This window comes from Hypomesus transpacificus, unplaced genomic scaffold (genome assembly GCF_021917145.1).
Source record: "Hypomesus transpacificus isolate Combined female unplaced genomic scaffold, fHypTra1 scaffold_188, whole genome shotgun sequence".
In the NCBI taxonomy this organism is placed as follows: Eukaryota; Metazoa; Chordata; class Actinopteri; order Osmeriformes; family Osmeridae; genus Hypomesus; species Hypomesus transpacificus.
In genome coordinates, this window is record NW_025813737.1 from 230,269 (window position 1) to 252,918 (window position 22,650).

Below are 22,650 nucleotides of genomic sequence, written 5' to 3' on the forward strand. Positions count from 1 at the left end.
TGATCGCACAGTATTTCGAGCCACGGTTCGATTTTTCACACCACCTACTGACGTCCAACTAGTAAGAGATTGCCATAAACCTGGTTTATACTTCTGTCGAGTTTGGAACACTTGGCCTAATCCGGATGTGCTCGACCGTCACAAGAGACGAAATGCCTCTCACACTTTGTATTGTCTGGTGATGGAGCCACTATACCTACGATGCCCCAAGAAAGCATCAACGACAACACAACACAACACGTCGAGCCACAGTTCACCTTTCAAACCCACTTACTGACGTGAAAGCAAGGAGACGGCGTTAGCACACTGCAAAAATGGCAGCAGTCGGATTCGAACCCACGCCTCCGGAGAGACTGGAGCCTAAATCCAGCGGCTTGGACCGCTCGGCCACGCTACCCCGTTGTCAGTTGTTGGCCACCCGAGCTTCTCCCAAAACTGATCGATACTGAACTAGTAACAGATTGCCCTAAACCTGGTTTATACTTCTGTCGAGTTTGGAACACTTGGCCTAATCCGGATGTGCTCGACCGTCACAAGAGACGAAATGCCTCTCACACTTTGTATTGTCTGGTGATGGAGCCACTATACCTACGATGCCCCAAGAAAGCATCAACGACAACACAACACAACGAGCCACAGTTCACCTTTCAAACCCACTTACTGACGTGAAAGCAATGAGACGCCGTTAGCACCCTACAAAAGTGGCAGCGGTGGGATTCGAACCCACGCCTCCGGAGAGACTGGAGCCTTAATCCAGCGCCTTGGACCGCTCGGCCAGGCTACCCCGTTGTCAACTGTTGGCCAGCCGAGCTCCAACCGAAGCTGATCGATCGTCCAGGACCTCACGTGACTAGTCTAATGCCCGCAAGCAGTGGAATGACACCAGATAAAACACATCTTTCTCAAGGTTCTGCATTGGCCGGGAATCGAACCCGGGTCAACTGCTTGGAAGGCAGCTATGCTTGCCACTATACCACCAATGCCCACGACATCCTCCATGATCGCACAGCATTTCGAGCCACGGTTCGACTTTTCACACCACCTACTGACGTCCAACTAGTAATTGATTGCCCTAAAACTGGTTTATACTTCTGTCGAGTTTGGAACACTTGGCCTAATCCGGATGTGCTCGACCGTCACAAGAGACGAAATGCCTCTCACACTTTGTATTGTCTGGTGATGGAGCCACTATACCTACGATGCCCCAAGAAAGCATCAACGACAACATGTCGAGCCACAGTTCACCTTTAAAACCCACTTACTGACTTGAAAGCAACGAGACGGCATTAGTACCCTACAAAAGTGGCAGCAGTCGGATCCGAACCCACGCCTCCGGAGAGACTGGAGCCTAAATCCAGCGCCTTGGACCGCTCGGCCACGCTACCCCGTTGTCAGCTGTTGGCCAGCCGAGCTCAAACCGAAGCTGATCGATCGTCCAGGAGCTCACGTGACTATATCTAATGCCCGCAAGCAGTGGAATGACACCAGATAAAACACATCTTTCTCAAGGTTCTGCATTGGCCGGGAATCGAACCCGGGTCAACTGCTTGGAAGGCAGATATGCTTGCCGCTATACCACCAATGCCCACGACATCCTCCATGATCGCACAGCATTTCGAGCCACGGTTCGATTTTTCACACCACCTACTGACGTCCAACTAGTAAGAGTTTGCCATAAACCTGGTTTATACTTCTGTCGAGTTTGGAACACTTGGCCTACTCCGGATGTGTTCGACCTTCACAAGAGACGAAATGCCTCTTCACGGTTTGTATTGTCTGGTGATGGAGCCACTATACCTACGATGCCCCAAGAAAGCATCAACGACAACACAACACAACGAGCCACAGTTCACCTTTCAAACCCACTTACTGACGTGAAAGCAATGAGACGCCGTTAGCACCCTACAAAAGTGGCAGCGGTGGGATTCGAACCCACGCCTCCGGAGAGACTGGAGCCTTAATCCAGCGCCTTGGTGTTGGAGAAATTGAAGATGTAACACATTTATCCTGTATAAGAATGATTCTGTGTTCAGCATTCCTTGTGTGTAGAGAGAAGCCTACCCCCAAATCTGGACTTTGGGTAACATGAGGCATACGTAAACAAGGTGACCTGGGCTGACCACTCTCTCTTACTGGAGAGGCCATAAAAGATGTCTGGCCTTATCTGTGTTGGGTGAATCATGTGGTCAAGCTTACAGGGGTCAAAAGGCACACACACGCACACACTCAAGCACGCACACACTCAAACACGCACGCACACACGCGCGCGCCAGGTCTATGCAAGGAGCCAATGAAGAAGAGCAATGGAACATTTGCATGCCTTTGTCTTAACCAATGACTGTAAAGGGCGGTTCTGCTTAAATAGCTAGCTAGCGCAACATGCTAGCGGACAAACTTGTAGCACAATGGGGTGTGATGTTTTGTCTCCTTGTGGGCCGGCCACAAGCAATAAAGCTTTCTTAAACTTGTTCACCGACTGACTGTGCAATGCTTGATAGATTATTACTTCTGACACTTGGACCGCTAGGCCACGCTACCCCGTTGTCAACTGTTGGCCAGCCGAGCTCGAACCGAAGCTGATCGATCGTCCAGGAGCTCACGTGACTATATCTAATGCCCGCAAGCAGTGGAATGACACCAGATAAAACACATTTTTCTCAATGTTCTGCATTGGCCGGGAAACGAACCCAGGTCAACTGCTTGGAAGGCAGCTATGCTTGCCACTATACCACCAATGCCAACGACATCCTCCATGATCGCACAGCTTTTCGAGCCACGGTTCGATTTTTCACACCACCTACTGACGTCCAACTAGTAAGAGATTGCCATAAACCTGGTTTATACTTCTGTCGAGTTTGGAACACTTGACCTAATCCGGATGTGCTCGACCGTCACAAGAGACGAAATGCCTCTCACACTTTGTATTGTCTGGTGATGGAGCCACTATACCTACGATGCCCCAAGAAAGCATCAACGACAACATGTCGAGCCATAATTCAACTTTAAAACCCACTTACTGACTTGAAAGCAACGAGACGGCGTTAGCACCCTACAAAAGTGGCAGCGGTGGGATTCGAACCCACGCCTCCGGAGAGACTGGAGCCTTAATCCAGCACCTTGGACCGCTCGGCCACGCTACCCCATTGTCAACTGTTGGCCAGCCGAGCTCCAACCGAAGCTGATCGATCGTCCAGGAGCTCACGTGACTAGTCTAATGCCCGCAAGCAGTGGAATGACACCAGATAAAACACATCTTTCTCAAGGTTATGCATTGGCCGGGAATCGAACTCGGGTCAACTGCTTGGAAGGCAGCTATGCTTGCCACTATACCACCAATGCCCACAACATCCTCCATGATCGCACAGTATTTCGAGCCACGGTTCGATTTTTCACACCACCTACTGACGTCCAACTAGTAAGAGATTGCCATAAACCTGGTTTATACTTCTGTCGAGTTTGGAACACTTGGCCTAATCCGGATGTGCTCGACCGTCACAAGAGACGAAATGCCTCTCACACTTTGTATTGTCTGGTGATGGAGCCACTATACCTACGATGCCCCAAGAAAGCATCAACGACAACACAACACAACACGTCGAGCCACAGTTCACCTTTCAAACCCACTTACTGACGTGAAAGCAAGGAGACGGCGTTAGCACACTGCAAAAATGGCAGCAGTCGGATTCGAACCCACGCCTCCGGAGAGACTGGAGCCTAAATCCAGCGGCTTGGACCGCTCGGCCACGCTACCCCGTTGTCAGTTGTTGGCCACCCGAGCTTCTCCCAAAACTGATCGATACTGAACTAGTAACAGATTGCCCTAAACCTGGTTTATACTTCTGTCGAGTTTGGAACACTTGGCCTAATCCGGATGTGCTCGACCGTCACAAGAGACGAAATGCCTCTCACACTTTGTATTGTCTGGTGATGGAGCCACTATACCTACGATGCCCCAAGAAAGCATCAACGACAACACAACACAACGAGCCACAGTTCACCTTTCAAACCCACTTACTGACGTGAAAGCAATGAGACGCCGTTAGCACCCTACAAAAGTGGCAGCGGTGGGATTCGAACCCACGCCTCCGGAGAGACTGGAGCCTTAATCCAGCGCCTTGGACCGCTCGGCCAGGCTACCCCGTTGTCAACTGTTGGCCAGCCGAGCTCCAACCGAAGCTGATCGATCGTCCAGGACCTCACGTGACTAGTCTAATGCCCGCAAGCAGTGGAATGACACCAGATAAAACACATCTTTCTCAAGGTTCTGCATTGGCCGGGAATCGAACCCGGGTCAACTGCTTGGAAGGCAGCTATGCTTGCCACTATACCACCAATGCCCACGACATCCTCCATGATCGCACAGCATTTCGAGCCACGGTTCGACTTTTCACACCACCTACTGACGTCCAACTAGTAATTGATTGCCCTAAAACTGGTTTATACTTCTGTCGAGTTTGGAACACTTGGCCTAATCCGGATGTGCTCGACCGTCACAAGAGACGAAATGCCTCTCACACTTTGTATTGTCTGGTGATGGAGCCACTATACCTACGATGCCCCAAGAAAGCATCAACGACAACATGTCGAGCCACAGTTCACCTTTAAAACCCACTTACTGACTTGAAAGCAACGAGACGGCATTAGTACCCTACAAAAGTGGCAGCAGTCGGATCCGAACCCACGCCTCCGGAGAGACTGGAGCCTAAATCCAGCGCCTTGGACCGCTCGGCCACGCTACCCCGTTGTCAGCTGTTGGCCAGCCGAGCTCAAACCGAAGCTGATCGATCGTCCAGGAGCTCACGTGACTATATCTAATGCCCGCAAGCAGTGGAATGACACCAGATAAAACACATCTTTCTCAAGGTTCTGCATTGGCCGGGAATCGAACCCGGGTCAACTGCTTGGAAGGCAGATATGCTTGCCGCTATACCACCAATGCCCACGACATCCTCCATGATCGCACAGCATTTCGAGCCACGGTTCGATTTTTCACACCACCTACTGACGTCCAACTAGTAAGAGTTTGCCATAAACCTGGTTTATACTTCTGTCGAGTTTGGAACACTTGGCCTACTCCGGATGTGTTCGACCTTCACAAGAGACGAAATGCCTCTTCACGGTTTGTATTGTCTGGTGATGGAGCCACTATACCTACGATGCCCCAAGAAAGCATCAACGACAACACAACACAACGAGCCACAGTTCACCTTTCAAACCCACTTACTGACGTGAAAGCAATGAGACGCCGTTAGCACCCTACAAAAGTGGCAGCGGTGGGATTCGAACCCACGCCTCCGGAGAGACTGGAGCCTTAATCCAGCGCCTTGGTGTTGGAGAAATTGAAGATGTAACACATTTATCCTGTATAAGAATGATTCTGTGTTCAGCATTCCTTGTGTGTAGAGAGAAGCCTACCCCCAAATCTGGACTTTGGGTAACATGAGGCATACGTAAACAAGGTGACCTGGGCTGACCACTCTCTCTTACTGGAGAGGCCATAAAAGATGTCTGGCCTTATCTGTGTTGGGTGAATCATGTGGTCAAGCTTACAGGGGTCAAAAGGCACACACACGCACACACTCAAGCACGCACACACTCAAACACGCACGCACACACGCGCGCGCCAGGTCTATGCAAGGAGCCAATGAAGAAGAGCAATGGAACATTTGCATGCCTTTGTCTTAACCAATGACTGTAAAGGGCGGTTCTGCTTAAATAGCTAGCTAGCGCAACATGCTAGCGGACAAACTTGTAGCACAATGGGGTGTGATGTTTTGTCTCCTTGTGGGCCGGCCACAAGCAATAAAGCTTTCTTAAACTTGTTCACCGACTGACTGAGCAATGCTTGATAGATTAATACTTCTGACACTTGGACCGCTAGGCTACGCTACCCCGTTGTCAACTGTTGGCCAGCCGAGCTCGAACCGAAGCTGATCGATCGTCCAGGAGCTCACGTGACTATATCTAATGCCCGCAAGCAGTGGAATGACACCAGATAAAACACATTTTTCTCAAGGTTCTGCATTGGCCGGGAAACGAACCCAGGTCAACTGCTTGGAAGGCAGCTATGCTTGCCACTATACCACCAATGCCCACGACATCCTCCATGATCGCACAGCTTTTCGAGCCACGGTTCGATTTTTCACACCACCTACTGACGTCCAACTAGTAAGAGATTGCCATAAACCTGGTTTATACTTCTGTCGAGTTTGGAACACTTGGCCTAATCCGGATGTGCTCGACCGTCACAAGAGACGAAATGCCTCTCACACTTTGTATTGTCTGGTGATGGAGCCACTATACCTACGATGCCCCAAGAAAGCATCAACGACAACATGTCGAGCCATAATTCAACTTTAAAACCCACTTACTGACTTGAAAGCAATGAGACGGCGTTAGCACCCTACAATAGTGGCAGCGGTGGGATTCGAACCCACGCCTCCGGAGAGACTGGAGCCTTAATCCAGCGCCTTCGACCGCTCGGCCACGCTACCCCGTTGTCAGCTGTTGGCCACCCGAGCTTCTCCCAAAACTGATCGATACTGAACTAGTAACAGATTGCCCTAAACCTGGTTTATACTTCTGTCGAGTTTGGAACACTTGGCCTAATCCGGATGTGCTCAACCGTCACAAGAGACGAAATGCCTCTCACACTTTGTATTGTCTGGTGATGGAGCCACTATACCTACGATGCCCCAAGAAAGCATCAACGACAACACAACACGTCGAGCCACAGTTCACCTTTCAAACCCACTTACTGACGTGAAAGCAACGAGACGCCGTTAGCACCCTACAAAACTGGCAGCGGTGGGATTCGAACCCACGCCTCCGGAGAGACTGGAGCCTTAATCCAGCACCTTGGACCGCTCGGCCACGCTACCCCATTGTCAACTGTTGGCCAGCCGAGCTCCAACCGAAGCTGATCGATCGTCCAGGAGCTCACGTGACTAGTCTAATGCCCGCAAGCAGTGGAATGACACCAGATAAAACACATCTTTCTCAAGGTTATGCATTGGCCGGGAACCGAACCCGGGTCAACTGCTTGGAAAGCAGCTATGCTTGCCACTATACCACCAATGCCCACAACATCTTCCATGATCGCACAGCTTTTCGAGCCACGGTTCGATTTTTCACACCACCTACTGACGTCCAACTAGTAAGAGTTTGCCATAAACCTGGTTTATACTTCTGTCGAGTTTGGAACACTTGGCCTAATCCGGATGTGCTCGACCGTCACAAGAGACGAAATGCCTCTCACACTTTGTATTGTCTGGTGATGGAGCCACTATACCTACGATGCCCCAAGAAAGCATCAACGACAACATGTCGAGCCACAGTTCACCTTTCAAACCCACTTACTGACTTGAAAGCAACGAGACGGCGTTAGCACCCTACAAAACTGGCAGGGGTGGGATTTGAACCCACGCCTCCGGAGAGACTGGAGCCTAAATCCAGCGCCTTGGACCGCTCGGCCACGCTACCCCGTTGTCAGCTGTTGGCCAGCCGAGCTCAAACCGAAGCTGATCGATCGTCCAGGAGCTCACGTGACTATATCTAATGCCCGCAAGCAGTGGAATGACACCAGATAAAACACATCTTTCTCAAGGTTCTGCATTGGCCGGGAATCGAACCCGGGTCAACTGCTTGGAAGGCAGATATGCTTGCCACTATACCACCAATGCCCACGACATCCTCCATGATCGCACAGCTTTTCGAGCCACGGTTCGATTTTTCACACCACCTACTGACGTCCAACTAGTAAGAGTTTGCCATAAACCTGGTTTATACTTCTGTCGAGTTTGGAACACTTGGCCTAATCCGGATGTGCTCGACCGTCACAAGAGACGAAATGCCTCTCACACTTTGTATTGTCTGGTGATGGAGCCACTATACCTACGATGCCCCAAGAAAGCATCAACGACAACATGTCGAGCCACAGTTCACCTTTCAAACCCACTTACTGACTTGAAAGCAACGAGACGGCGTTAGCACCCTACAAAACTGGCAGCGGTGGGATTCGAACCCACGCCTCCGGAGAGACTGGAGCCTAAATCCAGCACCTTGGACCGCTCGGCCACGCTACCCCGTTGTCAACTGTTGGCCAGCCGAGCTCCAACCGAAGCTGATCGATCGTCCAGGAGCTCAAGTGACTAGTCTAATGCCCGCAAGCAGTGGAATGACACCAGATAAAACACATCTTTCTCAAGGTTCTGCATTGGCCGGGAATCGAACCCGGGTCAACTGCTTGGAAGGCAGCTATGCTTGCCACTATACCACCAATGCCCACGACATCCTCCATGATCGCACAGATTTTCGAGCCACGGTTCGATTTTTCACACCACCTACTGACGTCCAACTAGTAAGAGATTGCCATAAACCTGGTTTATACTTCTGTCGAGTTTGGAACACTTGGCCTAATCCGGATGTGCTCGACGTTACAAGAGACGAAATGCCTATCACACTTTGTATTGTCTGGTGATGGAGCCACTATACCTACGATGCCCCAAGAAAGCATCAACGACAACACAACACAACACGTCGAGCCACAGTTCACCTTTCAAACCCACTTACTGACGTGAAAGCAATGAGACGCCGTTAGCACCCTACAAAAGTGGCAGCGGTGGGATTCGAAACCATGCCTCCGGAGAGACTGGAGCCTAAATCCAGCACCTTGGACCGCTCGGCCACGCTACCCCGTTGTCAACTGTTGGCCAGCCGAGCTCCAACCGAAGCTGATTGATCGTCCAGGAGCTCACGTGACTAGTCTAATGCCCGCAAGCAGTGGAATGACACCAGATAAAACACATCTTTCTCAAGGTTCTGCATTGGCCGGAAATCGAACCCAGGTCAACTGCTTGGAAAGCAGCTATGCTTGCCACTATACCACCAATGCCCACAACATCTTCCATGATCGCACAGCTTTTCGAGCCACGGTTCGATTTTTCACACCACCTACTGACGTCCAACTAGTAAGAGTTTGCCATAAACCTGGTTTATACTTCTGTCGAGTTTGGAACACTTGGCCTAATCCGGATGTGCTCGACCGTCACAAGAGACGAAATGCCTCTCACACTTTGTATTGTCTGGTGATGGAGCCACTATACCTACGATGCCCCAAGAAAGCATCAACGACAACACAACACAACACGTCGAGCCACAGTTCACCTTTCAAACCCACTTACTGACGTGAAAGCAATGAGACGCAGTTAGCACCCTACAAAAGTGGCAGCGGTGGGATTCGAACCCATGCCTCCGGAGAGACTGGAGCCTAAATCCAGCACCTTGGACCGCTCGGCCACGCTACCCCGTTGTCAACTGTTGGCCAGCCGAGCTCCAACCGAAGCTGATCGATTGTCCAGGAGCTCACGTGACTAGTCTAATGCCCGCAAGCAGTGGAATGACACCAGATAAAACACATCTTTCTCAAGGTTCTGCATTGGCCGGGAATCGAACCCGGGTCAACTGCTTGGAAGGCAGCTATGCTTGCCACTATACCACCAATGCCCACGACATCCTCCATGATCGCACAGCTTTTCGAGCCACGGTTCGATTTTTCACACCACCTACTGACGTCCAACTAGTAAGAGATTGCCATAAACCTGGTTTATACTTCTGTCGAGTTTGGAACACTTGGCCTAATCCGGATGTGCTCGACCGTCACAAGAGACGAAATGCCTCTCACACTTTGTATTGTCTGGTGATGGAGCCACTATACCTACCATGCCCCAAGATAGCATCAACGACAACATGTCGAGCCACAGTTCACCTTTCAAACCCACTTACTGACTTGAAAGCAACGAGACGGCGTTAGCACCCTACAAAACTGGCAGCGTTGGGATTCGAACCCACGCCTCCGGAGAGACTGGAGCCTAAATCCAGCACCTTGGACCGCTCGGCCACGCTACCCCGTTGTCAACTGTTGGCCAGCCGAGCTCCAACCGAAGCTGATCGATCGTCCAGGAGCTCACGTGACTAGTCTAATGCCTGCAAGCAGTGGAATGACACCAGATAAAACACATCTTTCTCAAGGTTCTGCATTGGCCGGGAATCTAACCCGGGTCAACTGCTTGGAAGGCAGCTATGCTTGCCACTATACCACCAATGCCCACGACATCCTCCATGATCGCACAGCTTTTCGAGCCACGGTTTGATTTTTCACACCACCTACTGACGTCCAACTAGTAAGAGTTTGGCATAAACCTGGTTTATACTTCTGTCGAGTTTGGAACACTTGGCCTAATCCGGATGTGCTCGACCGTCACAAGAGACGAAATGCCTCTCACACTTTGTATTGTCTGGTGATGGAGCCACTATACCTACGATGCCCCAAGAAAGCATCAACGACAACATGTCGAGCCACAGTTCACCTCTCTAAGATCTCAAAATGCCGGCTATCTGGTAATACCCAAAGTTAAGAAAAAAACTGCTGGAGGTAGGGCGTTCTCATATAGAGCACCTCTTCTTTGGAACAAATTACCCATCTCAATTAAGGAAGCTGATACTGTCTCGACATTTAAAACTAGATTAAAAACGTTCTTGTTTAGTCAATTCTATGATTGTTAAAGGGAAGTATGTGTGTACTTTCTATGTAAACCTGGGATGTGTGCTTGCCTATGTGTGTATCACATGTAACTTTTAAATTTTAATTATAGCTTATGTTCACATTGCCCAGCTAGATGTTACAAATAAAGTAAACCTGTTACTGTATATTGTTAGTATTATTATTATTATAGTTCCGTTGCTGTATATTGTTACTGTTATAGTTTTTATTACTAGTTGGAGACAACGGGGGACTGGCTGTTTTCATCCTTATTCGTATAAGTATAACCTACTTTAGAGCTCTTTCCCCTGGAACAGATTTCATGTTCCAACTGAGGGGGGCTGTCATTGTTTTGGTGTGTGGGGCTGCATCAAATACCCTTTTTGCTCTGTTAAATTGCTGCACTAGTCCACACTTGACCGGTGGGGATCTCATTCTATTTTGACTGTAACTGTTAGCTGCTCCTGGCATTCTCTAATCCCTGCTCTCCTCTCTGTCCCCCCCCCACACATTCCCTGTGGTGTGGGGGGTTTGAGCTGTCAGGACCTGCTTGGTCGTCGGTCTGCCAACGCTGAACCAGGTCGTCACCCGGAATCCAGTCTCCATGACGGCCAACAGCGAGTTTCCCGGTCCCATCCAACGTCTATAAAGCCGAACAATGGATTTTGGTGTTTCAAAACCCATTGACACTGTATGACTATGTTTAGCTTGTGTTCTGCTCCTCTCTCTTACCAACCGTCTCTGGAGGAGGGGATCCCTCTCTGAATTGCTCCTCCCAAGGTTTCTTCCATTTTTTCTCCCGGTGGGAGTTTTTCTGGGAGTTTTTCCTTGTCTTCCTTGAGGGTTTAGGTTGGTTGAGGGGCAGTTCTATGGGCGCATGTGAAGCCCTCTGTGACATGCTTGCGTGTAAAAAGGGCTATACAAATAAATTTGATTTGATTTGATTTGACTTTAAAACCCACTTACTGACTTGAAAGCAACGAGACGGCATTAGCACCCTACAAAAGTGGCAGCAGTCGGATTCGAACCCACGCCTCCGGAGAGACTGGAGCCTAAATCCAGCGCCTTGGACCGCTCGGCCACGCTACCCCCCCCCCGTTGTCAGCTGTTGGCCACCCGAGCTTCTCCCAAAACTGATCGATACTGAACTAGTAACAGATTGCCCTAAACCTGGTTTATACTTTTGTCGAGTTTGGAACACTTGGCCTACTCCGGATGTGTTCGACCGTCACAAGAGACGAAATGCCTCTTCACGGTTTGTATTGTCTGGTGATGGAGCAACTATACCTACGATCCCCCAAGAAAGCATCAACGACAACACAACGAGCCACAGTTCACCTTTCAAACCCACTTACTGACGTGAAAGCAATGAGACGCCGTTAGCACCCTACAAAAGTGGCAGCAGTCGGATTCGAACCCACGCCTCCGGAGAGACTGGAGCCTAAATCCAGCGCCTTGGACCGCTCGGCCACGCTACCCCGTTGTCAGCTGTTGGCCACCCGAGCTTCTCCCAAAACTGATCGATACTGAACTAGTAACAGATTGCCCTAAACCTGGTTTATACTTCTGTCGAGTTTGGAACACTTGGCCTACTCCGGATGTGTTCGACCGTCACAAGAGACGAAATGCCTCTTCACGGTTTGTATTGTCTGGTGATGGAGCAACTATACCTACGATCCCCCAAGAAAGCATCAACGACAACACAACGAGCCACAGTTCACCTTTCAAACCCACTTACTGACGTGAAAGCAATGAGACGCCGTTAGCACCCTACAAAAGTGGCAGCGGTGGGATTCGAACCCACGCCTCCGGAGAGACTGGAGCCTTAATCCAGCGCCTTGGACCGCTCGGCCACGCTACCCCGTTGTCAGCTGTTGGCCAGCTGAGCTCGAACCGAAGCTGATCGATCGTCCAGGAGCTCACGTGACTATATCTAATGCCCGCAAGCAGTGGAATGACACCAGATAAAACACATTTTTCTCAAGGTTCTGCATTGGCCGGGAATCGAACCCGGGTCAGCCGCGCGGCAGGCTGCTATGAATGGTCTTAACTTCCTTAACTTTTCCCATACATTCTCTATGGCTATCCTTAACCATATCGAATACTACCATTTGTGGCCACTATGGGGATTTGGGGGGCGCTGTTTCGCGGTTTTCTTACGAGATAGAGAAGCGTCTCAGATCAGAATATATTGTTTGAGAGAACAGTACACGTAGATCTGCACTGAGGTAAGATATCCATCTGGATAGATCTAAAAATAGCTAGCTAAATCATGAATGAACATGTTATTTTACTCATCTCTGCTTTGTGAAAACTCAACATTGAGCACGCTATGACTCTCAGTCTAACATTATGAATGAATGAAACTGTATGTACAGTAGCCACTAATGCAATGTTACGTTGGTACTACTATAACTTCCCAAAGTTATTCAGTAACGTTAGTTACTAACAATATACCGACAATGGTTTGCCAGCATGTTATGTAAAATTAATAGTGAATCGTGAATAAAAGTCATGTTAGAAGAGAGCTGTTCGCAGCTAATACACATTCCAAGACAAAGGACATTGAGGGGGATTGTTGGGGGATGGGGGAGGATGGGGGAGTTGAGATGAGGCACATTCACCTCAAGTAAGCACACTCATCGAATAGATACAGATCTACTGTAGGGCAGTGTTGTTTGAAAATACTCTGGCTACCACCCCCTCTTGACATGTAATTTGTTGAAATTATTGAATGTGTTATTTCTTTTAAATACAGATGTCTAAGCAAGTTTTTAGTTTTTATCCTGGGAGAGTGGTGGTGGTCTTTCGGAAGGGGTCACATGGCTACCTTCTCCAAGATGCAACTGAGGAAGCCAAGCGTTGGAAGGACTCCTCTGTCTCTCTGAAGGACAAGTCAGCACCCATAAAGGAGGAGCAGATGAGGGCAAGGGCGTGCTCTTTGGTCCGTGACCGAGGGGGGGATGTGTCTGATCAAACTGAGGTGTTGGGGGAGTATACTTTACAGTTTGGAAAGTATATGGGGAAATTGGTCAGATGGCTCCTTGAAAATGATGTGGGGTACACTCTGTACCTCATTAAACAATTTGAAAAGGAGCAAATGGCTGGCATGCCTTTGGATGGGCCCAGCAAAGACAGCCTGCGGTCCTTTGTAGGGTATGCCAATTCCTTCAAGGAAATCAAGGCAGTGCTGGAGTACGAGGCCAGGAGGACCGGGGCTGTCAGCTCAGTGGAGGAGGACCAACAGGTCGGCTTTGGCCGCATGCCAACAAGGACCTGGGGTGACGTCTGGGAGGGTAGGGCAGATGGCTTTGCAGCGTTCGTTCTGTCCCGGACCACCACTCCGGGAACTAGCATGGACAAACTGAAGCGGTACCTGACCAAGAAGACCCAGGAGGCATCCATGTCCTCTCCTCTGCTCGCCTCCAGCCAAGCCGTGGGTAGGTCATCAGTATTAATTAAATATTATAAGTAATTTAATGCTTGTGATTATGGTTAACTTTCATTTGATGCATGTAACAGATAGGATATAAATGTAACTATTGTACAGTGAAAGGAATACATTCTTATGTTTCTTTCCTGTTTGCACCACAGTCATGGATGAAGATGAAGACCTGGAGCAAGCCATGCTGAACATCTCCCCCTCCAAGATGGTCAAGCAGAGCTGTAAGTGAATGTTCCTTTGTGGGCCTTGTTGTGTGTGACTGAGGACACATTTAAAGCAATATGCTTTTGAACTGCTACTTGACAGCATGTTGTACATCTTTTCATCTCTGCTTTGTCACTAGCTGCTGCCCTGTCTTCGGGTGCATCTTCATCTCCCAGGAATAAGAGACCAGCAGGCCGAGGTCTCTTTGCATATCAGTTGTTGGGACCAAGACATGACTCTTGGTCAATGTTCATGCCACGTTCCTGGCCTTGTTCAATGTTCATGCCACGTTTCTGGCCTTGTTCAATGTTTATGGTGTTCTGCCTTTCAAAACTCCAATCATGAATTTACATCCTCTCCATCGTTGATGGTAAGTGTTTTTTTTCTTATACTCTGCATGATTCCCATTATGAATTTACAGGCTCTTCGTTGAGGGTAAGTGTTATTTGTCTTATACTCTGCATGATGACTGCATGAATGTGCATGCCACCGTTTGCATTGTTTGCTTAACAGGTTTTTGAACAAAATTATTTATTTAGGATTAAAGCTGTTTGATAGTTGCTGACAGATCCAATTGAGAGAAGTTCTTACATGCAAACAAAGCACACATGCAATTTGCCTCTGTCAGTCTGAAATATAACTTTTACACGGTGACTAACTTTGTCCTTTTTTTCAGGATATAAGAATCCATCCGCTGCTCAGTCTAAACTGCCTGGTAACAGACTGGACCCCAGCACTGCTCAAGGTAAAATGATCATGTTCCTAGGACTACATCTGAATCTCTTGCAATTTAAAAACATACTACAAACAATATGTTGTGTTTTGCATGAGCTACTATGTTAGATGTTGAGAATAACATTGTGCTTTCTGTAATAGAAAAGAGTAAACCAGCAGCCACACTCTCCAGACCAGACCAGGGTGATGGACTCACTTCTTTGTTGCCAGGTTAATATTGATGTCTACATGCGCCTAACTAGATACAAGATTTAATCAAACATAACTTACTTACCTCATTTAACTCTTAGCCTGTGATTGAAAGTCATCTCTCACTGCAGTCCCGGTAGCAAAAAGACAGGTTGTGAGCTATATACATATTTTGTCATTAGATCCCCCAGTTCCAGTGAAGGCTCCAGTGCCAGTTCCGCCCGAGTTGCTTGCACTGGGCCTGTGTACAGAGTCAGCAAACACTGCTATCTCAAAAGGTATGAGTCACTATTATTTAATAATATAATTACTTGAAAGTATTTAAAAATATTTTATATGTTTAAAAATCTATGTATTTAGTCTGTTGTTTACAGAATGTAGTTGCTCATCATTATCATCTGTCATCCTGCAGCCTCTCCCCGACTGGCTCCTGTGCTGTCTGCAGCCACCATGCCACCGCACTCTGCTCCATCTCCTGCCACGTCTGCTGCTGTCGCTCTACCCTGTCCTGTTCCAGCCGCAGCTGGTGCGCTACCTACCCCAGCTCCGTCTACCATCCCACCACCACTCCATAGGAAGGACCAAGACGTCAGCCAGTGGAACTGCTCCCAAAACCAGAAGATGTGGATGAAAACGGAGATGGAATCTTTGGGACTTTGGCCAGGATCTCGACCTGTACGACATCTGATGGGTATGATCTCCTTGTGGCGTCATCCACCCCAACCAGAACTCATAGATCCAGTCTATGATATGCCATCTCCCAAGTACTTCCAGCTACATCCATTTTTCATTTGGAAACCGGAGCATGCAATTATGGAGAGAGTGAGGAACAATTACATTTTACCCTGCCTCTACGGCTGCTCCACTCCCCATGTGGTTTCGGCAGGAGTTGGGCGACCCCGGGTCATTATTGGGACCAGCGGCCAGTACTACATCTTGGCCTCTCGGCTGAACTGCAAAACATGCAAGAGGTACTGGTTCGCTGACAAACCCCAGTGGATGGAAATGCTGCCACAACTCTTCTGCAACATCCTGCCAGCATTTCTCACCCACAAAAAAGCCATCTGCAAAACGGTAATGGATGAGCTATGTCGCACAGGGAGGTCGGCCACAGACATGGCAAATCAGCTGAATGAGGCTCTGCACCTACGGTACGAGAGGGCACACCTTGCCTATCTGTTGACTGTACAGAATGTGCAGGATGGTGACTCCGGCCTGTATGGGCAGAAGACCATCACAGGCACCATGCGGAAGGACAACACCCCTGATCCCTTTGGTACCTACGACTTGACCAATGGCTGGTGTGGGGTAGCCATCAGTCCCCGCTACCTAGTAGACTGCCTCGTACATGAGTACCACCGTAAGGAGAAGACCCTCACTCTTGTCCTGCAAGGCACTTTTGGGCAGGTCATTCGAGCTGACCACACACGGAAGGTGGCCCGGAAGGTGGTGCTCTCATCCGGAACCATGTCCTCGTGATGAATGAGAACTGGATGATCCTGTCCTGGGTGATGCTTCAGTCAGAGAGTGACCGGTCGCTGGAACCCATGTACGAGGGGCTGTCTCATCGCTACGACTCAGCTGGACTGCCGAAGGCAAAGTACCAGTGGGTGGACAGGTAAAAGCCAGATCACAGCTTTTGTATTCAATTTTACACAGGACAGAAACATTTAGCAAAATATAATATACTATATAGTTACAGGGGATTGTATGCAGGTGACATAGAAACTCAAAGCCTATCATTAATTTGTGTTTTTCTCTCTCTCTCTCTCACTGTGTGAGCAGGGACTGCTGTGGTGATTTCCGGATCCCAAACCTTGACCCCCAGGAGCACCTCCACTGGGATTCATGGAAAACCACGGAAGCTGTGGTGACGGGGGCAACATCTGGGAACCTGACCAACTCATGTGCCTCCCGGGGAAAGTACAGCAGCGACATCACTGTCAAACTGGACCTTTTCCATTGCATGCGGCGGTTCTCAAGGGAGTGCGTGTCAGAGCACCATACACTCCACAGCACTTTCTGCCGGTTCCTCAGTGCTGCATTCTGTGTGGTGGACCAGACTGACCTGCAGAGGCTGACGGAGGCATACGCCTTCTGTGGGATCAGGCCTGCCAATCCCACAAAGCAGCATATCCGGGAACACTGCCGGACCAAGGTACTTTTGAATGTTCATAACATTAATAATGCTTGTTATGTTATAACATAAATAAGAAAAATACGTAATTTCATTTCTGTATTCCGTTAATGCATATGAAATCATCTGTAATCCTTTTTTCAATTGTAAGGTACCACAACCTACAGAGCTGCTGGAGAGAGTGGAGAGCGTCCTCAAACAGTTCTTCCTAGAGACAGATCCCAATGGTGTCTACCTCTTCAAGCCGTCCATGCTAAAGCTGTGGAGACTCCAGAGGGTGCACATCCTGAGAGGCTGCCTGAGTGATCCAGAGGAGGAGGACGGGATCCTTTACAGACACGGAGGAACAGTGCAGCTCAACCACGTCAAGGGTGAAGGAGCAGCTGTCCCAGTGTGGATCCCTGTGAGAGGCACCTCCCAACAGGAGGGTTTCCATGCGCATCAGGCACGGTGGATCACAGGCAACTGTGTTTCCTCCGAGCTCTTCCAGGCTCAAGGCATGATGGGCATGGCACGGTGGAACTTTCAGAGATTGGTGGATCTGAAGTTACCGGACGTGAAGCTACCTGCAGTCTTTGACCCAGTGCTCATCATGCAGCTGAACGTGGCATCGGAGAGGGTGACCGGCCATGCCAAATACCCTGCACTGCAGTTGAGCCACAGAGACACAGGGGAGAGATTTGGCCTGCAGTATGTGGAGCCAGGCTGTCGCCCTGTGCCTCTGGACTGGTTCAAGAACAGGTCCCAGGGGGCTGATGAAGAGGGAGCTGAGGAAGAGGAGGCTGACCGGGTGGTCGCCGACCAGCCCTTCATCACGCCAGAAGACAATGTAAGTTGCATTGATAGCACTTTGTAATTTACCCTTTCAAACTTACACAGGTTATACCTGCAGACTAAGCACACATGTTTAAATAATTGAAATGCATGTACTTCCTCTGTTGCAGGATGACGTCTTTGGTGAGGCTTCTGGAGTCTTGCCCCAGACCACAGTCCAGCCAGTCCAATCAACCTCCACTCAAGGTAATTTTGCAAATATCCCTCATTTTACACATCTGCTAGTAAAATGTGAATGAGATGCAACACTCAAGTTGCACTGATGCTTGATAGAGCAAGATTTTATATTTATTATGTGTTATTTCTACTTGTCTTCAGGTCTGCCAACGACACCTGCACTGCCCATCACAGCAAACCCGCGTGCTGCTCGCACAATGTCCATCAAGGCAGGCGGGCTTCTGTACGTCTTGGACCATTCCCGGTGGACAGAGGCCATGAAGGAGGTCATCGACGGCCTCATAGGAATCCACCAAGGGTCGAAGGATTTCCTGCAGAGGGTGGACAGTGACTACGCTGGCTTGGTGCAGGCTGCTTCCCGTGATCCCAATAGCCTGTTGCATCCAACAACAAAGCAACACATTTCACAGTATGTGAAGCATTGGGCAAAGCGGACCAACGCCAGCACGTCCCTGAACACCAGCCCAGAGAAACTTCTGGAGACGCAGCAGCTGTGGCAGCACCTGACGGCAGAGAGTGAGACCAAGAGCGTGCCGGTGGTGACCATACCACCCGCTGCGGTCAATCCACCTGGGAGAGATCCCCAGGAGGCCCCTCTGACCAAGGCTGCTATCGAGGACATGGTGCGGGACATAGTCCAGAAGCAGACGGCACTGCAACAACAGCAGCAGCAGCAGCTGGGCAAAAAGAAGACGAGGAACTGTCTTGCCTGTGGCCAGCCGAAGTCGCGATACCAGGGAGACGGTTCCTCCATCCACCTCTTCTACCAGTCTGGGGAGGTCAAGTACTTTTACTGCTCACAAAGAGTCCACAAGCTCTATGCAGCAGAAGGCCTGAATGACCCCAGAATGCCGTTTGAGGACTTTGCGGACACCCCTTTCTTTGGGAAAGAGCTTGAGGCAGCCAAGCTCAGGTCAGCAGAGGCACGGAGGTTGGCTGATCTGCGGGGGAAACGGAGGGCGGCAGAACAGCAGCCCACCGGTCGGCTCTGCAAGTTCTGCCGCAAGCCCATCAAGCAGGGGCCAGAAAGCCCTGTGTACCATTCGTACCAAAAATGTGTACCATTCGTTCCGGGGTGTGGCGGGCAGGTACATTTACTGTCCTACCAGGGTGCTGTCCCTGTACAAGGCAGACGGAATGAATGCTGAAATGACCTGGGGGGAGTTTCAACAATCAGCCTTCTACAAGGCAGAGAAGAAGAGGTGGGCTGAGGAGAAGGGGAAGTAGGCAAACTGTACATAAAAATTGTTGTAAATAGTTCAAATAAATAATATGACTGTTTTGCACTTAATCTAGGTTATTTGTACAAGCCTTGATTACATGTTCCAATAAATGGCCAAAATAAGATTGTGTGTTCATCTCAGTTATTTGTATCACAATTAATCATCAAATAAATGTTCATGATGTATGAAAATGGAGATGGATCAGACTATTGATTACCATTGACCCCTTAAGACTCATCTGTACAAATGTCTTCATTTAGTGGCTCAAACAAATCCAGGCAACTGGTTACACTGAAAATAAATCCCCAATATTAGAGGTTTTTACCAGAATATATTTTTTTTATATTCCATCAAAACCAGACAATATACAAACAATGAAAATAGTGCCAACGGACAATACACAATCTTGTTAATAAACAAGGCTGAATACAATTATGATGTATTTGTAATGTACAATACTGCAATTTTAGATGTAGATTAGAGGCATCTCAGTATGGCCTTTTACATTGGTTTGATATATAGCAGATAACCAGTGCCACTATATTGTATCATTGAAAGAAGTACAATAAATCATTTGTAATAAACATCGTCGTGACTGGGATTCGACACGAGTACCCCAATTTTTCCCTTTACAGGTACAGGCGTCTGCCCGCCGCGTGGAAGGCAGCTATGCTTGCCACTATACCACCAATGCCCACGACATCCTCCATGATCGCACAGTATTTCGAGCCACGGTTCGATTTTTCACACCACCTACTGACGTCCAACTAGTAAGAGATTGCCATAAACCTGGTTTATACTTCTGTCGAGTTTGGAACACTTGGCCTAATCCGGATGTGCTCGACCGTCACAAGAGACGAAATGCCTCTCACACTTTGTATTGTCTGGTGATGGAGCCACTATACCTACGGTGCCCCAAGAAAGGATCAACGACAACATGTCGAGCCACAGTTCACCTTTCAAACCCACTTACTGACTTGAAAGCAACGAGACGGCGTTAGCACCCTACAAAACTGGCAGCGGTGGGATTCGAACCCACGCCTCCGGAGAGACTGGAGCCTAAATCCAGCACCTTGGACCGCTCGGCCACGCTACCCCGTTGTCAGCTGTTGGCCAGCCGAGCTCAAACCGAAGCTGATCGATCGTCCAGGAGCTCACGTGACTATATCTAATGCCCGCAAGCAGTGGAATGACACCAGATAAAACACATCTTTCTCGAGGTTCTGCATTGGCCGGGAATCGAACCCGGGTCAACTGCTTGGAGGGAAGCTATGCTTGCCACTATACCACCAATGCCCACGACATCCTCCATGATCGCACAGCTTTTCGAGCCACGGTTCGATTTTTCACACCACCTACTGACGTCCAACTAGTAAGAGATTGCCATAAACCTGGTTTATACTTCTGTCGAGTTTGGAACACTTGGCCTAATCCGGATGTGCTCGACCGTCACAAGAGACGAAATGCCTCTCACACTTTGTATTGTCTGGTGATGGAGCCACTATACCTACGATGCCCCAAGAAAGGATCAACGACAACATGTCGAGCCACAGTTCACCTTTCAAACCCACTTACTGACTTGAAAGCAACGAGACGGCGTTAGCACCCTACAAAACTGGCAGCGGTGGGATTCGAACCCACGCCTCCGGAGAGACTGGAGCCTAAATCCAGCACCTTGGACCGCTCGGCCACGCTACCCCGTTGTCAGCTGTTGGCCAGCCGAGCTCAAACCGAAGCTGATCGATCGTCCAGGAGCTCACGTGACTATATCTAATGCCCGCAAGCAGTGGAATGACACCAGATAAAACACATCTTTCTCGAGGTTCTGCATTGGCCGGGAATCGAACCCGGGTCAACTGCTTGGAGGGCAGCTATGCTTGCCACTATACCACCAATGCCCACGACATCCTCCATGATCGCACAGCTTTTCGAGCCACGGTTCGATTTTTCACACCACCTACTGACGTCCAACTAGTAAGAGATTGCCATAAACCTGGTTTATACTTCTGTCGAGTTTGGAACACTTGGCCTAATCCGGATGTGCTCGACCGTCACAAGAGACGAAATGCCTCTCACACTTTGTATTGTCTGGTGATGGAGCCACTATACCTACGATGCCCCAAGAAAGGATCAACGACAACATGTCGAGCCACAGTTCACCTTTCAAACCCACTTACTGACTTGAAAGCAACGAGACGGCGTTAGCACCCTACAAAACTGGCAGCGGCGGGATTCGAACCCACGCCTCCGGAGAGACTGGAGCCTAAATCCAGCACCTTGGACCGCTCGGCCACGCTACCCCGTTGTCAACTGTTGGCCAGCCGAGCTCCAACCGAAGCTGATCGATCGTCCAGGAGCTCACGTGACTAGTCTAATGCCCGCAAGCAGTGGAATGACACCAGATAAAACACATCATTCCAAGGTTCTGCATTGGCCGGGAATCGAACCCGGGTCAACCGCGCGGCAGGCTGCTATGAATAGTCTTAACTTCCTTAACTTTTCCCATTCATTCTCTATGGCTATCCTTAACCATATCGAATACTACCATTTGTGGCCACTATGGGGATTTGGGGGGCGCTGTTTTGCGGTTGTCTTACGAGATAGAGAAGCGTCTCAGATCAGAATATTTTTTGAGAGAACAGTACACGTAGATCTGCACTGAGGTAAGATATCCATCTGGATAGATCTGAAGATAGCTAGCTAAATCATGAATGAACATGTTATTTTACTCATCTCTGCTTTGTGAAAACTCAACATTGAGCACGCTATGACTCTCAGTCTAACAGTATGAATGAATGAAACTGTATGTACAGTAGCCACTAATGCAATGTTACGTTGGTACTACTATAACTTCCCAAAGTTATTCAGTAACGTTAGTTACTAACAATATACCGACAATGGTTTGCCAGCATGTTATGTAAAATTAATAGTGAATCGTGAATAAAAGTCATGTTAGAAGAGAGCTGTTCGCAGCTAATACACATTCCAAGACAAAGGACATTGAGGGGGATGGTTGGGGGATGGGGTAGGATGGGGGAGTTGAGATGAGGCACATTCACCTCAAGTAAGCACACTCATCGAATAGATACAGATCTACTGTAGGGCAGTGTTGTTTGAAAATACTCTGGCTACCACCCCCTCTTGACATGTAATCTGTTGTAATTAT

General features: G+C 49.0%; 2 protein-coding genes and 18 non-coding genes across 20 annotated transcripts; 2 read left to right on the forward strand and 18 right to left on the reverse strand.

The window, feature by feature from the left end:
- Positions 1–702: 702 nt before the first annotated feature.
- Positions 703–784, reverse strand: trnal-aag. The gene has a single exon. It is a non-coding gene; the product is annotated as a tRNA-Leu (tRNA).
- Positions 785–911: 127 nt separating this feature from the next.
- Positions 912–983, reverse strand: trnag-ucc. Its single transcript has one exon. It is a non-coding gene; the product is annotated as a tRNA-Gly (tRNA).
- Positions 984–3,058: 2,075 nt separating this feature from the next.
- On the reverse strand, positions 3,059–3,140 carry trnal-aag. Its single transcript has one exon. It is a non-coding gene; the product is annotated as a tRNA-Leu (tRNA).
- A 916-nt stretch (positions 3,141–4,056) lies between these two features.
- Positions 4,057–4,138, reverse strand: trnal-aag. Its single transcript has one exon. It is a non-coding gene; the product is annotated as a tRNA-Leu (tRNA).
- Positions 4,139–4,265: 127 nt separating this feature from the next.
- trnag-ucc lies at positions 4,266–4,337 on the reverse strand. The gene has a single exon. It is a non-coding gene; the product is annotated as a tRNA-Gly (tRNA).
- Positions 4,338–6,412: 2,075 nt separating this feature from the next.
- trnal-aag lies at positions 6,413–6,494 on the reverse strand. The gene has a single exon. It is a non-coding gene; the product is annotated as a tRNA-Leu (tRNA).
- A 305-nt stretch (positions 6,495–6,799) lies between these two features.
- Positions 6,800–6,881, reverse strand: trnal-aag. The gene has a single exon. It is a non-coding gene; the product is annotated as a tRNA-Leu (tRNA).
- Positions 6,882–7,400: 519 nt separating this feature from the next.
- trnal-uag lies at positions 7,401–7,482 on the reverse strand. The gene has a single exon. It is a non-coding gene; the product is annotated as a tRNA-Leu (tRNA).
- Positions 7,483–8,002: 520 nt separating this feature from the next.
- trnal-uag lies at positions 8,003–8,084 on the reverse strand. The gene has a single exon. It is a non-coding gene; the product is annotated as a tRNA-Leu (tRNA).
- A 127-nt stretch (positions 8,085–8,211) lies between these two features.
- trnag-ucc lies at positions 8,212–8,283 on the reverse strand. The gene has a single exon. It is a non-coding gene; the product is annotated as a tRNA-Gly (tRNA).
- A 940-nt stretch (positions 8,284–9,223) lies between these two features.
- Positions 9,224–9,305, reverse strand: trnal-uag. Its single transcript has one exon. It is a non-coding gene; the product is annotated as a tRNA-Leu (tRNA).
- A 127-nt stretch (positions 9,306–9,432) lies between these two features.
- trnag-ucc lies at positions 9,433–9,504 on the reverse strand. Its single transcript has one exon. It is a non-coding gene; the product is annotated as a tRNA-Gly (tRNA).
- Positions 9,505–9,824: 320 nt separating this feature from the next.
- trnal-uag lies at positions 9,825–9,906 on the reverse strand. The gene has a single exon. It is a non-coding gene; the product is annotated as a tRNA-Leu (tRNA).
- Positions 9,907–12,319: 2,413 nt separating this feature from the next.
- Positions 12,320–12,401, reverse strand: trnal-aag. Its single transcript has one exon. It is a non-coding gene; the product is annotated as a tRNA-Leu (tRNA).
- Positions 12,402–15,296: 2,895 nt separating this feature from the next.
- On the forward strand, positions 15,297–16,534 carry LOC124489266. Its single transcript, XM_047051968.1, has 3 exons — positions 15,297–15,391; positions 15,526–16,473; positions 16,521–16,534. Exons 2-3 carry the CDS (start codon positions 15,564–15,566, stop codon positions 16,532–16,534), a joined length of 924 nt encoding a protein of 307 aa, XP_046907924.1. The 5' UTR covers positions 15,297–15,391; positions 15,526–15,563.
- Positions 16,535–16,904: 370 nt separating this feature from the next.
- On the forward strand, positions 16,905–19,488 carry LOC124489267. The gene is made up of 5 exons (XM_047051969.1): positions 16,905–17,271; positions 17,402–18,079; positions 18,195–18,270; positions 18,403–19,306; positions 19,350–19,488. Exons 1-5 carry the CDS (start codon positions 17,080–17,082, stop codon positions 19,486–19,488), a joined length of 1,989 nt encoding a protein of 662 aa, XP_046907925.1. The 5' UTR covers positions 16,905–17,079.
- Positions 19,489–20,498: 1,010 nt separating this feature from the next.
- Positions 20,499–20,580, reverse strand: trnal-uag. Its single transcript has one exon. It is a non-coding gene; the product is annotated as a tRNA-Leu (tRNA).
- A 520-nt stretch (positions 20,581–21,100) lies between these two features.
- On the reverse strand, positions 21,101–21,182 carry trnal-uag. The gene has a single exon. It is a non-coding gene; the product is annotated as a tRNA-Leu (tRNA).
- A 128-nt stretch (positions 21,183–21,310) lies between these two features.
- trnag-ucc lies at positions 21,311–21,382 on the reverse strand. Its single transcript has one exon. It is a non-coding gene; the product is annotated as a tRNA-Gly (tRNA).
- Positions 21,383–21,702: 320 nt separating this feature from the next.
- Positions 21,703–21,784, reverse strand: trnal-uag. Its single transcript has one exon. It is a non-coding gene; the product is annotated as a tRNA-Leu (tRNA).
- Positions 21,785–22,650: the final 866 nt, after the last annotated feature.

Excerpts from the sequence above, each read along its gene's own strand:
- LOC124489267 (XM_047051969.1), top strand. The coding sequence starts at position 17,080 with ATGCGGCGGTTCTCAAGGGAGTGCGTGTCAGAGCACCATACACTCCAC. Across the intron at positions 18,080-18,194 it reads TCATCACGCCAGAAGACAAT|GATGACGTCTTTGGTGAGGC; the intron begins GTAAGTTGCATT and ends CCTCTGTTGCAG. Across the intron at positions 19,307-19,349 it reads GAAAGCCCTGTGTACCATTC|GTACATTTACTGTCCTACCA; the intron begins GTACCAAAAATG and ends TGTGGCGGGCAG.
- LOC124489266 (XM_047051968.1), top strand. The coding sequence starts at position 15,564 with ATGCCACCGCACTCTGCTCCATCTCCTGCCACGTCTGCTGCTGTCGCT.